This window comes from Lolium rigidum, chromosome 5 (assembly GCF_022539505.1).
Source record: "Lolium rigidum isolate FL_2022 chromosome 5, APGP_CSIRO_Lrig_0.1, whole genome shotgun sequence".
NCBI lineage: Eukaryota > Viridiplantae > Streptophyta > Magnoliopsida > Poales > Poaceae > Lolium > Lolium rigidum.
This window is the reverse complement of record NC_061512.1, coordinates 43306061-43321032: the sequence shown is the minus strand read 5'-3', so window position 1 is coordinate 43321032 and position 14972 is coordinate 43306061. Positions and strand designations below refer to the sequence as shown.

The window sequence follows — 14972 nt, the reverse complement described above, 5'->3', positions numbered from 1 at the left end:
GGAAGCACGCTTTGCTTATTTGTTGGTCTATATGCATTTCTAATTGTTTTTCTCTTGTTCATTTATGTTATGTGTGTCAAGAAATTTCATATCAGGTACATGATTGTTTGGTTGACCATGGTCCGTCCTGTTGGATAGTTGGCCTTGGCCACATTCTCCCTCTTCACATGTCCATGCCAGCTCTCTCAGTTAAGATGTCAGAGATCTTAATAGTTATTTAAGGTGCTACCATGCTCTTTCTCGGAGTATGTCATTCTCTTAAGTTTATAGTGTCACTCAGCTTCTAATGCACTGACCCCTCATTAGATACAATTACCACAACAAAAAATAAAAATAAATGTATCCAAAGTTATCCCTGCTATGCATGGAGAGAGAAATAATGCAAAATATTCTCACCTCAATGAATCTGTCTCGTGAGAAAAGGGGAACCAAGTACTATATAATAGGAGGAGATGAAGTGTACAAAACAAGACATATCTTTGTATATAAATAGAAGGCTCGCAACAAAATCTTCTCCGGAGATATGAATTTATTCGATGCCATTAAATGTAAAAGAAAAAATATTCCCTAAATGAATAAACGTTCTACCGCTAAGTTATATGATAATTTATACATGTAGCAAATGACAAGTAATAATACAATATGGAAAATTATATCCATAGTGCTAATATAGCACCAGAACAATAATTATCCATCAAAATATCACGTATACAAATACCATACTGAAACCGGACTAATCCACCGAAATATATGATAAATTTGTAAAAAAACATTAGTTATATTTTCGATATTCCATTAGGGAAGTTTCATTTTTGTTAACATATTGATTTTGTCGAACCGAAAGAGCAACATATAGAAATACATTTGCATTACCTTGTGCAATCATATGCATATTTATGTAAACTTTTAGATACTAAGAGTGTTAGAATGCAAATATGAAAGGGATATGGTGGTGGTTTCGTTTTTCTCAAAGTCCGACTTTCACGTGTTAACAACCCATACTACTGAAGCGAAAAAATGATATATTGTCCCTCCACCCATCCCGAATTCCCCAATTAGATTCCAGAACTCTGGCTAGAGCCGCGCCTAATGATCGAACGGCGGTAGGTCTTGGTGGTCGGGGCCGCTAGCGAGAGGCACCGGGCGCTTCTCCTCGGAACCGGCCGCCACCACAGATCAGCACCGTACAAGTACACTAACGAAAAAGCATGTAGTGAAGGGCCTCATTATCATGTGGTGAAGGGCACAATACTGGGAAGACTATGAGTAGGAGTGTGGTGTATCATGGAATCAGAGCAAGGGTGACTTCCATTCAAAGCAAAAGGGATTTCCACCAGCAAATGATCTCACTTGTTACACATTTTTGGATTGTTGGGAATAAAAAAATGGGGATTGGTGCCTTGTGAATGTTTATGTACACAAGCGAATTGTATTTCCTAAATTCATAGAAACCTCAACATTTATGCTAAATGTTGAAAAGTAGCGCACTATAAAATTCTATTTTTAACTCTATAAAAGAAAAGATATCTAACATAGGTAAAGTATCATGCTCTTTCTTATTTGGATCTTTAGAGTTACTCTCCCTCCGTTCCGATCTAATTGATGCGGGAGTGTACCTACATACTCACCCGTGTGGCTACCATTGGCGTCAATTAAAACAGAACCGAGGTAATATTTTTAAGGTGGAACCATGCTCTTTTTCTTATTTGGATCCATTTCAAATTAACTCAAAGAGTTAATTCAAATGTGAAATACCATGTGGTAATTAATGTAGCACTTAGTTCACCTACTAGCCGAGTTAAGCATTATAGTTTTAAGCTGTTAGAATTGATGGCTAACAAACAGTATATGGACTTAAACTATTAAAAAAGTGCATACATTGCATATTCGTATTCTAACACTCTTAGTGTCTAAATTTTACTTAATAACACTTATGATTGTACAACGTGTGGCGAATACAATTTTGTATGTCGCTCATTCGGTTCTACTAACAGATATGTTACCGTACGAGAATGAAAGTACCCTAACAGACTATCCAAAACATAACACAAATTCAAAGATCAGATTTATTATATAATTTGGTGAAATAGTTCGCTTTTAGTATGATTTTTGTATATTTGATGGATAATTATTGTTTTGGTGCTATTTAGCAGTATGGACACAATCTTTCCTTCTCTATTACTACTTGTCATTTGTTACATCTATGAATTATCATATCACTTGTAGTATGACTATTTATGTAGGCAAGATTTTCTTTTGCATTAAATGACATTGAGGAAATCCATATCTCTGAGAAGATTTTGTCCCGGGTCATCTATTTATACACATGGCCATGTTTTATTGTGCATACTCCATCTCCTCTTACTATATAGTCCCTTTCCCCCCTTTTCTCGCGAAACTTATTCATTGAGGTGAGAACGTTTGCATCGTTTCTCTCTTTGTGCCTAACGTGGATAACTTTGGTTACATTTCATTTTAATTTTTTTTGTGGTCAGGGACGGCGCATTATAAGTGGAGTGGCAATATAAAATTGAGACAATGAAATACTTCGAGAAAGAGCATGGTAGCACCTTAAAAATAACTCTTTTCTACTGCAATGCCATGTTAAAAATAACCTCAGTGGGTGCCGTATGTTGTGATTCTTCTATCTTTGTTTACTGCCATGTTACGATGATGCCATCAAGACATGACTTTTGGATGTTTTCTTATCTTGATTTATTACCTTTTCTACTGCAATGCCATTGCGTACATGGATACGTCTTCATCTGATTGGGCCGAGTGTTAAATTCATTCGAGTATTTTGTAGTGTCCTTATTCATGTTCACACTCGTGCGTCTTTTAGTTTATTTCTATGTGTACACAAAATTAAGCATTGTGTTCGCATTGCATCCGGTACTATATATTCACCCCTTTGGACTCTTCAAAATACGACTTAACCCACACTTGTGCCATCCTCAATCCTTTCGGTGCTTTATACGGCAACAACTCTATTATTGATTTCCTCAAAAGTCATAATCATGAGCTTCATCTCTATCCATGTCTCAAGGTGAGGATGCTCTGTCGAAATGTATCTATATAGGTCTATTTGTGGATGCTTTGATGGGGATTAGCTAGGCTATACTGGATTGGTAATTTACATCTTGATGAAATCAATGTATTAGTTTGATTTTGTGATTTCTAGTACTGACAACTTGCCTTTTATCATGCAATGTGGTTTTTCTCCCTTATTTTGTTAAGAAAACAATTTTATTTTACATATTGCATATAAATTCGCAATTGCAAGAATTAACATAAATTCGCAATTGCAAGATATTGCAATTTTAGATATTGACAGCTTCCCTTTTATCATGCATGGTAGTTTTGCTTCCTTATTTTGTTAAGAAAATGTTTTTTAAAAATCACGGATAAAATTGTAATTGCTACAATTACCATAAATAGTTGTGCAACTACAAATTTTACACTTGCTTTGTGCAATGTAAGAATGTATATCTCCTCCAAGGTTGATAGGAGAGTTGAATTACCTTTTGGACCTTCTCAAATTGGAACCTTCTAAAATTAGTATTTTTGTATGTGTACACACGGCGTTGTGTTCGCATTGCATCCTGTACTATATGTTCGTCCCGTTTGACTCTTCAAAAAACAACCTAACCCACACTTGTGCACTCCTCCATCCTTTCCGTTCTTCAAGTATGCGAAGAGCTATATCGTTGATTTTTTTTAAAGACGTAATTGCGAGCTTCATGAGCTACGAGGGATTGGAGCCAGTTGCTTTATCCATGTCTCAAGGTGAGGATGCTCTATCAAAATGTGTCTGTACCCCTACCAAGATACCACGCAAACTAATCTTTATTTTCCAGATTTTTTATTACTATCAATCGACACGTCACACCGGATCAAAGAACTACACATGAAGTCCATAGATAATTTCCACTCTCATGTAAATTCGAATGAAACTAGTCAGTCCCTTGCGTTAACTGGACCATAACTAGGCGCGGAAGCAAGGCATTCCAGGATGCTGGCCCCGGACCAACAAGATCATGTCTCAAAATCGCATTCGGAGGTCCACATTGTACATTTAGGGATATTGTTCTCAAATAATAGCATTGCTAATCCACTTATATTCGCATAATGACTTATCTTAGCTCCATCATTGATGTAGAAAGAGCCATATGGAAAGAATAATTTCTTTGTCGCTATAATAGGCTAGTCCAGAGTGCGAGTTCTTAGGTTTCTAATAAACCTGGGAAAAAGCCCTTGAGCCGACATACTCTTTCTTTATGATGGTTTGCCATGTCCCATATTTAGAAAGAAGCTTGAATAACCATTTACTAAGAAGAGTGACCTCAAGTTCTTGAATACCAAATCCCCCTTGATCTTTTGGATGGCAAACAACATTCTATTTTGCCTGTCGATGTTTTTTTTTCACTATCTCATTGCCAACAGAATCATGACAAAAAAATGCAATCTTTGCAAGACTCCTTTAGGGAACTAGATGGAAACCATAAATAATAGCTGGCCTATTGCCAAGTACTAAATTAATGAGAACCAACCTTCCACCAAGAGATATAACTTGCCTCTCAACTTAGTTTAAAAAAATGAAGTCGTTCGTCGACGTGCTTCAATTTAGGATTTGTATGCCTCCGATAATGAATTAGGATGCCAAAATAGTTGTATCCATCTTTCAGGATAGACTAGGAAATGTGCGGCGCGGCGCACGCCGCGCCCCTGCTGTCTACAGTTTGAGAGGAAGATTTTATTGTTAATCGATTTTATTGTTTGAGGAGGAGCGCATGTGAGATGCTATCAATGTTTGTATGATTTTCGGGAAATTGTACTGTTAGATACGACAATAATGTTTATTCAGATCCAATAAATATCACATGGTACAACACTAATATTTATTCAGATCCAATACACAGCACATGACAGCTCAAAAAATACATAGCACATGGCGTGCTGTCTACATTAGCAGAAGCTTGTAGTCCTACCGCCAATATCATGAAAAACTTCAGTCTAAGAAACACAGTGGGTGGTTGAATTGGCCCATCTAATTCCATCTGCGACATTTTAAGCTTCTGATCTGATTTATGTTAGTGCTGTGGGCAAGACTCAGAATCGCGGAAGAAACCACTGTATTCTTTTTGAAGGGCCTCACTTAGCGCAACTCCTAGATCCATGTATTGATGGCAAAGAGCTTTCAGTTGTTGGTACAATGAAATAAATTAATGCACTTCATAAAACTAATGTTGTTTGTTGTTTATATTTATATGTCGTTTTCAGAGAATAAACATAGCTAGGGAGAGCAGAATGATTATACACTTCCATACCAATAGAACACAAAAAGTTAGGTACAGACTTACGTGTGTGCATCATAAGTGAAGGTTAAACCTCTAACTTAAACAGGATAGCAATCGGCTCGCAGAAAGTTTGGATGAACCACTATAGGAACCTATAAAGTAAAAAAACAATTATGCTAAAATAGAAACAGTTCAAAACAGCTATGTTGTACAAACCTGTAAAGTAAGCATGTATCGTCTTTTTTTTCCACACAAAATCTTCTCTCCTACTGGTAGAAGACAAACATCTGCAAAGAAAATACCATAAGGAACTGGAGGGTAGATGATGCTTTTTTCCAGACAATGTATGTCCGGTAAGTAAGTTTGCCCATACAGAGCAAGAATAACTGTTAAAAGCTAGATTTGTAGAGAAGTTGCTAAACTGAACCATGTGATACCATGTGACAATGAACTGGACGAAGCAACTAATGACAATGAAATAACTTGGAAGTCAAGAAGACCATGGAACCTAAACTCAATATTACAATCAAATACATTTGGAAATTCCTCATTTCACACATTTTTCTCTTCTTGTCTAGGATGACATTGCCTGATACACGTAATCATTTTGCCCCCCTTGTCTAGGATGACACTGCATGATACACGTACACAATAGTGCAAGGCTGGGTTGAATGTACTCAAAGTTGATCCGGTATTGATGTGCGCTCATTTAAATGGAAAATGTTCATCCAGAAACCAGCTGCACCAGTGAAACACATTATAAAATATGAATGAACCAATTCAGGAGTAACTTACGTCGTACCTCAGATGAACTGGACTCTTACTATAAAGAAAATATAAATGGAGGCACCTTCAGTTAGCTAATATTGCAGTGCAAGTAATTAAAGACCGAAGAAGAGATGGCAGTACTGATAACATGACCTAATGATCCATCAGTACCTAATAATAGAACATGTATGGTGAACACGGAAACCACAGAGCAGGCCACTTGACCGGACGCAGATCGGGAAAAAAAAAAACATGGCGAGCACGACGACCGCGGAAAAATCAGAGAGAAACTCAACAGATGAGGCCGGTCCTATGTGCAGGGCGCAAGGCAGGACCAGCCAATTCGATCCCTCCTCCGCTAAGATGCTTGAAAGGGTGGTAAAATCTACAGAATAGTCATAAATAATATCCATCAATGTATTTTTAGCTGCAATTTTCAGAGTTTACTGAGAAAAACACCTACTTGCCAAAGAAGTAAGCATCTAACCTGAACCTGTTGCATCTGCAAAACTGACCCATCCAAGCCAGATGGTGAGCTGCAACCTAGTATCCAAGGATACTGACCATCTGGATTGGAGTTACCATGCCATCAGCTAGTAGCTACTGTTTTGGGGTACTGGCTTTATCTATTTGGAAATGACTGTACAACTTAAGAATTGCAGGGAGTCTTACAGAATGTTGGCCCATGGGGTTCATGTGTGTGATGTGTGAGGATGAACTGGTGGTGTATGTTCCCATGGAAAAGCACTGGATCAATTTTGTGAAATGCATCACTTGTACTAATCGATATGATGTCCAAAGAGTAGTTCGAAAGAAACCTGAAACTTCACTAATCTTTACTTTATATTCTCCTACATCAACATAATTATTCATCTGCTCCTCCATGTCAAACAGATGGCTTATTAGTCTAAGAAGGCGAAAGTAGATAATACATGCGACGAAAAGAGTCATTTGGATTCAAAATTGGGAATTTACAAAAGAATGGCACATCAATAATGTGAAATACACAGTACATCTTGTAAAGCTGGTAAGTAGCAAATGTGTACAAAAATACATTTGGCAGAGAATAGATAGGTATATATTGTTCTCATGTCTTAAACTGCTATGTATAGAGATTAATATGATAAGATGGGCTAACTGTAAGTCCATTAATCATGGTAACTAAGTGGATTAACTGTCAAAATAATGGATGAAGTACCTCGTCGTCAACAACAATGAAATCTAACTCATGTAGGTATTGCTTAGTTTCTTGGTCCCTGTACTCTCAAATCTGCGCAACACGCACAAGAAATTTGCAGCAGGAAGTTTGCCGAGATACATCTTTAACTACAGAAAATTATATACGTGATCTCTGACCTGCATATATTTGATTGGTTTTGAGATAGCTTATCACATATACCACGCGATATATGTGACCTGCATATAAATATTGTCTTTCAGTACATATATCCACGTATTTAAGAAGGAGTTTGCAGTAGCAAATATTCAGTAGCAAATATTTAGTTGTTCACACTGTATGAACAAACAAATGCATGCATGTGAGAGCAGTGCATTGTAAGGAATATACGGTGGAAGCTAACTATGTGAGTATGAATGAAAGAAGATATCAGTCGGTTGTACATATGTAGGTCTAGAGATTTTAGAAAGTTAAAATATGAAGGAGCACCAAGAATCGTCAGAGAATTGACATATACCTAATTAGAGTCGGCAGGACATCACCATGCAGTAGGACTAACGGCTTCATCAGTTTTTATATAAAAAAATCCACGTTCATTAAGGCTTCTCTTCTCAGCTAGATAGCTTTCCCACGAAAATTGTCTGAAACGGGAAACCTCCTAAAGAATTCTGCGATTATGGACATAGCAGTGTGGCTGAACCAAGTAACATCCTCAGCATTGGGTTGACGACAAACTCGAAACATAGTTGGTTATTCCAATATCAAAGCAATATGTCAATTAGAGGCTTCAGCAGATGTACAGGCTGCCGTTCTTCAGTTCTGATCGAAGGTGTATATCGTCTTACAGTACAAACCAAACCTGAAATGAGATCAATTAGAGTTTGCACACCTGCAGAACACATTACAAAATCTGAAACTAAAAACTGAAGGAAGAAATAGAAAAGTTTCACCACAAAGTTCAGTGGTTGGTCACGGACTTCACTTATCCTTGTTCAGCCGCTGCTGACAACGACCAGGCGCAGCGATCTGACATCCACGGCGAGCAGACGGCAGCAGACTTTACATGCCATCCCGCAGGTAGTTGCAATCTGACGCAGCAAGAAAAGCCTGAAGAAATCAATCACCGGCAGGAAAAGAAAGGAAGAATTAGAAGGCGATGTCGCTGGCAGCCGAGGGTGGATTGGAGTCATAAAAAGTGCGGTCGGGAGAAGATCTATCTTACAGAACCCGAAGCCTGAAGGGACACCTACGCAAAAACTGCGGCCGGGAGAGATTTATCGCAGAGAACCCGAAGGCTGAAGCGACACCTTCCAGATAGCTTCAATCGCAGGGAAAGGAACTCCTGCCCTCACCTCGACTTGCCTATGTCGGGTGGCGGAGAGAATTAAGAAGCACAACGCCGACACGAAGAAATCATCGCGACAGCGGCCATGGCGGGCCTCTTCATCCTCACCCACGGCGGCCTCGCCATCTTGCACACCGATGGAAGGAAGCCCAGGCGTCGGGGAGGACCAGTCGATCTCCCCAACAGCTCCCAACAGCCGGCCCTCGGACGGCTACCGTCGGCTGTGGCCTCCACTGATGACCACGTCCGGATCCTACCTCCAGCGCCGGCCGCCTCCGTTTTGTCGCCTCGGGCTTGGAAAGCGCCACTCCAACCCCGGTGCTGGACATCTTCAGACGGCATCCTCCGTGACCGCGACGGTGCCGCGCGGGGAGCTCCAACACCGATCAGGAGAACCAACGAACAGGAGGAGGGGTCTGCCCCATTAATCTCCTTGGAAAGGAGAGCAAGGGCCGATCTTCCATGGAGCCATATGCGGAGAGGAGGCAGGCAGGGAGAGAAGAGCACACCGTCCACCATGGAGGCTGTGGGCGATGGAGTTGAGAAAGGGTAGTTGAGAAGGAGGAGAGCAGTCAATCCTCTTTTTTCTGCCGACAATGAATGAGAGCGGTGGAGACGTGCAGGTCGCCGGGAGCTCGACGGTGGACCCCTCCACACCGCTTTAACCATCCGCATGAGTAGAAACTGATGAGAACCAGAAGACCGGGAATCGTGGGTAAAGATGAGAAAGAATGACGTAGGGAGGGAGAGGTAACCGGAAGAGATAAGAAATATTACCGAAAGAAGCCGGTCAGCTCGGGTGTCTCCACGCTAAAAGAAAGGAAAGCTACTTCTCGAGGTTGTAGCATGAAGCGCATCTACAGGAAAAAAAGACATACGTGGCTGGAGTTGATTGGTGCAAATTCTATCTACAGTTACCCAAAACGTTATGGTTAAAGCAACCTGGGTCGGCTTTGATATAGTTAATAATGTATCCATAACTGCACAACTCATGCCCTTCAGTAGCCCTCCTCGAGGAATATTGGTGGCGTCGAACATAAAATCAAGACCAACCGCGACTTTCACATATGGCTAATGTCCGACGTGGCCCACTAAACTATCTTGAGGGCGATTCACACAAAAAGGAAATTCCTAAATAAATGTGCCCTAAAAAAAGTTTTAAAATAACTAGGGACAAAGCCTCAAAATTCCAAAAAAAAAAAATAGTAGCAAAAGATCAAATTCCTCTCACATCGCAGTTCGCGAGCCGACCCTTTTACTTTGGGCTTGTGGGGGTTCAACACCCAAACCCGGAATCCGAACCCTAACATCAGGGGGCGATGGGCTGGGTCTCTACGGCCCACCGCCCACGCTAGTAACTTGTACTAGTAGTAAAAAAAAGGAGTATTTCCTCAAAAAAAAAGAGTAAAAAAAAAGGAAAAAAACAGGCAGCCATGGCGAGGGGGCGGCCGGCGATGCTGCTGGTACTGGCAGTGGCGCTGTTGGCTCCCGCGGGGTTACAGGCAGATGCTCTATCGGTGACGGTCACCGACACCGAGTGCATCGACGAGTTCGTGCCTTCCGAGGGCGATAGCGTTTTTGGGTACTTCGTCGTCTTTAACAAGGGTATCTCTCGGAGCTCCGACCAACGCGGCGGCATCTACCTCACGGTACTCGCCCATTTATCCTCCTCCTTCCCACATTCTTGCTGCGCGTTTGATTTGGATGTGAGGATTTAGGCTTATAGGTGTTTATGGGTTGTTTGGGGTAGGATTTATTGTCGAGTTGAATTGGGGATCAGCTGGAATCACGTCCCTACTTTGGGGATCTACGTCTTGTGGTCCCTTCGTTGGGATTTTTTTTTGCCGATTTGGCGATCTCGACAGTAGCGCGCACGATTGGAGTAATTTAGTTCTGGTTTAGACGAACGGCACCTAGTGCCTAGAATTAACATTGATAAAGTCCACGAACGAGCCACATAGAGACGTATTCGTGCTGAGGGGATACCAAGTAGAGTTTAAGAGCAAACGAAACCGCGGGTTCTTAACACCGTTCAAGATAAAAACACAGAGCAAGCAAGCAAGCAAAAAGCGATCAAGCAGCAAGCAGCTTCACTAAACAAGGCCCTGACACCTGTTGGATCGGAGACGAGGCCTTGACGAAGGTCTTCTTAAGTTTCTCGAGGATTGCCTCCAGGACAGACCTGTCCTTGTACCTGATGACTGGCCTCAACTGCTGAAGAAACAAAATGGTTTTGAACACACAGTAGTAAGCTTGTTTTCAATATTCCATAAGGCCCAGCATTGAGCCGCGGATTAAATCCGTAACAAGCATCTCGGATTGTCAACAAACCCTGTAAAATGGCGAAGAAATCAGCTAGCGACTCCGGGTTCCACTGGCGCCCAGCATCTCCCGAACCCTAGCCCACATAAACTTGGCCAGGGCACTTGAGAAGAAGATATGCACACTCCTCTGAGCACATAAGGCACACCACTGATCTGAAGGCCCCTGTCGGTTAAAGATGTGATCATTGCAGGTCAAACGACTTTGGGCTAACTGTTAGGTAAAAAATCTTTATCTTAAGAGGGATCGCCGTGGTCTCTAGCGTGTGCACAGTTATTAATGTATAAGGAGCTCGAAGAAAAGGAACCCGACTGTTCCAGAGCAGTAGTTTCGTGTTATTGTTATCCTTGATTCTCAGACTGCAAGCTGGAACCTTGTTTCTATGGTGCTATTATGCACTTGAGTGAAAAATTCAAAATGTCAGAAATCTCAGTGGGAGACCTTGTTCTCGGAATGTTCGTTGCTTGCCGTTTCTTGTTTCGGATGGAGCCATATGATTGTTACGTAATGTGCGCATGAATTGGTATGGTACTGTACCTAACTGAAGCAGATCATACTTTAGATGATTTCTGCGTGACAAATCAAATGTGCTCCTTCTGTCCCAAAATAGATGTCGAAATTTTGTCAAAATTTGGATGTATCTAGTCACTATTTAGTGTATAGATACATCCAAATTTAGACAAATTCAAGACATCTATTTTGGGATGGAGGGAGTATAAGTTTTCTTTATACCTCAATAGTGTATTCAGCATATGACAACAAATTGCTGTGAGGTTATATGTTTAGATATATTGGTTTATAGGTATCAGTTGACTTTGTACCAATGCCATTAGATGAGTTAGTTTGTTCGTATCCGTACTAGTTCAGCAATATGATCAACTATCTGGTGCCCATTATGCTCAACAGCATTAGCTGGTTATTGGGGAATACCTAAGTTGATCCTACTTTATCTGTTACTACTGTAATTTGCCTTTATCTGGATATGCCATTTCAGTTCTCCCATCTGAATCTCTGTTTCTTTCTTAATAAATATGGAGTACTTGGATTTAGTTCAGGGACTTACCTGTTCCCCTCTTTTCCTCTATTTCAGTATCCATTACTAGAAAGCTAATCCGATACTGTTTTGGCATGTTTGCTTATTAGCAATTGCATTGTGGTTAGTACTGAATTATTTGTTCCATTTAGCAATTGAACAATGAACCACCTTTCTGATTTTTAATAATGCTGTTTATGAATATAGGTAACCTCACCAAGTGGTAACACTGTATGCACGTTGAAGGGAAATTCTGGTGAGCACATTGATTTTAAAGCTCCAAGGGGTGGAACGTACAAGTTTTGTTTCCATAATCATTATGGAGCACCTGCAACTGTTTCTCTCTACATTCATGTTGGGCGCATACCTAATGAGCACAATCTGGGAAAAGATGGTTAGCTTACTGGCCCTGTTTCTTAAGATCACTATTTGTTCAAATATTGTTAGTCTACAAGTGTTGATCAATAATCGATTTGATTGGATTCTTAAATGAATTGTTCAGACAGGAACCAAAAATTATGGATTCACTCTAGTACTAAAAGATATGCACGTAGGCACAACCAGCAAGCCATATGCTGAAATCTTGCTGCAACTTGCAGGAAATCAAATGGGCTGTGGCAAATGGGCAACTTGGTAGGCAAGGATAAAACTACATAGTACAGCGAATGTTCTTGTAGTTGTGTAACTATGTTATGGATTGCGTCCGTTTACTTTCTGAGCTAGGTTACTAGCTCGACAGGTGCCTTTGTTTTTATGGCCATGCAGATTGACAATTTTAATTCAAAATCACCAAATCTAAGCATGTGTGTCAGATGTATCTAAGTTGAGTTATATAATTGAAATTTAGACATAATATGCTTGCATTCAATTTAGTAATTTGTTTCTCTAGAGCAATGTTAAACCACTATCACTGAAATTTCAAATAAAATAGTTGCATAGTATAGCCTCATCATCATCTTTATAAGATGGCGAGTCTTGCTATAAGAACATATATACAAGTGCTACTTTGTTAGTCGATTTTAGGAGTAAGATGTTAGATGAGTAATGCCCTTTTTTCACTTCATAGAATGTTTAATTCAGTTAATGGGATCAAGTCAGTATAATTAAAATTTTATTCGCAACAATTCCAATTTGAATTTTTTTTTGGGGGTGTCACTTGGACCGGAATTTCTTTCTATTTCATACACAGCAGCAGGATTGCACATTTTGAAGATTTAGCGAAATACTACATCTGTTAGTAATATGGTACTATCATCTAAAAAAGGATGCACAGGGGCCAGTAGGCACGAAACAAATCTACATTGGGGCCCTTATTAGTTCAATGCCAAGTTTTGCCTTGCCAATAAGTCCAATATTTGGTATGCGAGCAAAATTTGGCTTACAAATATATTACATCCAAAAATTGGCATGCCTTGCGAAATTATATTAGCTATTGGCAACATACCAATCATCACTTACCAAGTTATTGGCTTGCTGACATGTTGTCAATCCCTAACTTTGGCTTTGGCAAGCCAAATGCTGGCATCGGACTGATCAGCCCCTGGATCTGTGGCCCTGTTAGTTGTTCCTCACCATGAACCTTTTCTCACCTATAATCTCAGGTCACAATCAGGCGGAGGAAGCCATGAAGAAGAGGTTCCAGGAGTGGATGGCCAGGCATCATCGCACATACAAGGACGAAGAGGAGAAGGTGCGCCGCTATAAACTATTCAAGGACTGTGCCAATAGGGTTGACAAGCTTAACGCGTTGGGAGATGGAGTGACCTACAAAACAAACGACTTCTGCGACCGTTCCAAGGAAGAGATGTTACCCTATTACTCAGGAGGCTAGGCCAATGTGATCGACCCCAAGTGATGGCAAGGGAGTGGCTCTTGTGATATAATAAAGGGACGGCTGTTGCAGTTTACTTAATACTACCTCCGTTTCAAGGCATAAGGCGCCCTCGTTTTACGAGCTTTTTGTTTGACCAAGATTTACTTCAAATAGATAAATATTGTTTGTATGAAATTAATATCATGAAAAAGTGCTTTTCAATACGAATCCAACGATACCAATTACATATATTATAATCAAGATTTTGTTGCTCAATTTTTATGGTCAAAGTTCGTCTTGGGATGCGCGTGCGCCTTATTCCTTGAAACGGAGGTAGTATCTATTTGCTTTGATTATAGTTAGCTGTGAACCTGTAATTCTGTTCGGCAGCTGTCCACACTTAGACCCTGGAACCAAAATATTCCTAAGCCCCACTACAAGGAAATTTCTCAACATGCAGCCATGTCACATGATCGTTTTTTTAATCCTCATATACTCCGTAGCAGCAAATCAATAATTGCCTTTGAACAATAATGTCCTCGGCCGGCGTTTCCTCGTCTCACCCCTCCCTCATGTTGCTCCTCCTCCGTGCTCCTTGGTCTCTGCGTGCTCTCGTCTCTACCTCGGTCCATAGACCCGGGGGGAGTTAATTTCCTTGCTCACAATTACACGCCTTGGACCAGACAATGATGTTGCGGCTTGTTGGCTCGTATATGAACCCGTTGGACTCAATTTAACTGAGCCTTGGACCAGACGTGTCCCCGCCGGCCCACCTTCCTGTCCGGCCACCACACGCGCCGCTGTTTCCCACAGCGCCGCCCCGATACCCTGCAACCCTGCGCCGTCCCGATTCCCCTTACTCCTGCGCATCCCAACCACAACGAAGCGCATGCATGGGGGCATGCAGGTGCCTGCTTCGGATCGAGTCCAGACGCAGGCGAGACCCTACGACGAGAAACACCACCGCTATTGGCCGCCTTTGGTCCACTGCCGCTCCACCGTCCTCCAAGATGCAGGTCGCTTGCCCGACCATGTCGGCCTGCCGGTTCCACGGGTCTTTTTTGGCTGTGTACGTGTGCTGCTTCGTGCTGTGGACGAGGTCAAGCTCGAAATAGCAGCCTCGATGATGACCCAGACGACCGGTGCCCTCGTCTCCATCCCCGCCCTCCTACCCACGAAATTGAAGCCGGCACGGATCTGAATTGGGAAGCTCCTGA

At 41.2% G+C, this 14972-nt stretch overlaps 1 protein-coding gene and 2 long non-coding RNA genes across 5 annotated transcripts; 1 reads left to right on the top strand and 2 right to left on the bottom strand.

Annotated features, from left to right (window-relative positions):
- Nucleotides 1-4892: 4892 nt before the first annotated feature.
- LOC124658446 lies at nt 4893-6284 on the bottom strand. The gene is made up of 3 exons (XR_006989198.1): nt 5514-6284; nt 5361-5449; nt 4893-5167 (listed from the first exon to the last, which is right to left on the bottom strand). It is a non-coding gene; the product is annotated as an uncharacterized LOC124658446 (long non-coding RNA).
- A 53-nt stretch (nt 6285-6337) lies between these two features.
- On the bottom strand, nt 6338-8343 carry LOC124658293. The gene is made up of 3 exons (XR_006989113.1): nt 7760-8343; nt 6553-7481; nt 6338-6450 (listed from the first exon to the last, which is right to left on the bottom strand). It is a non-coding gene; the product is annotated as an uncharacterized LOC124658293 (long non-coding RNA).
- A 1659-nt stretch (nt 8344-10002) lies between these two features.
- LOC124654680 (transmembrane emp24 domain-containing protein p24beta3-like) lies at nt 10003-13934 on the top strand. 3 transcript variants are annotated; one of them, XM_047193676.1, is made up of 4 exons: nt 10003-10236; nt 12150-12336; nt 12542-12575; nt 13544-13764. In XM_047193676.1, exons 1-4 carry the CDS (start codon nt 10021-10023, stop codon nt 13644-13646), a joined length of 540 nt encoding a protein of 179 aa, XP_047049632.1. In that variant the 5' UTR covers nt 10003-10020; the 3' UTR covers nt 13647-13764. The 3 variants fall into 3 exon arrangements, with proteins under 3 accessions (XP_047049632.1, XP_047049633.1, XP_047049630.1); XM_047193677.1 differs by lacking the exon at nt 12542-12575 and having other exon boundaries at nt 12150-12198; nt 13544-13934; XM_047193674.1 differs by lacking the exon at nt 12542-12575 and having other exon boundaries at nt 13544-13934.
- Nucleotides 13935-14972: the final 1038 nt, after the last annotated feature.

Coding starts and splice junctions, on each gene's coding strand:
- LOC124654680 (XM_047193674.1), top strand. CDS start 10,021: ATGGCGAGGGGGCGGCCGGCGATGCTGCTGGTACTGGCAGTGGCGCTG. Junction 10,237..12,149: donor GCGGCGGCATCTACCTCACG/GTACTCGCCCAT, acceptor TTATGAATATAG/GTAACCTCACCAAGTGGTAA. Junction 12,337..13,543: donor GCACAATCTGGGAAAAGATG/GTTAGCTTACTG, acceptor CTATAATCTCAG/GTCACAATCAGGCGGAGGAA.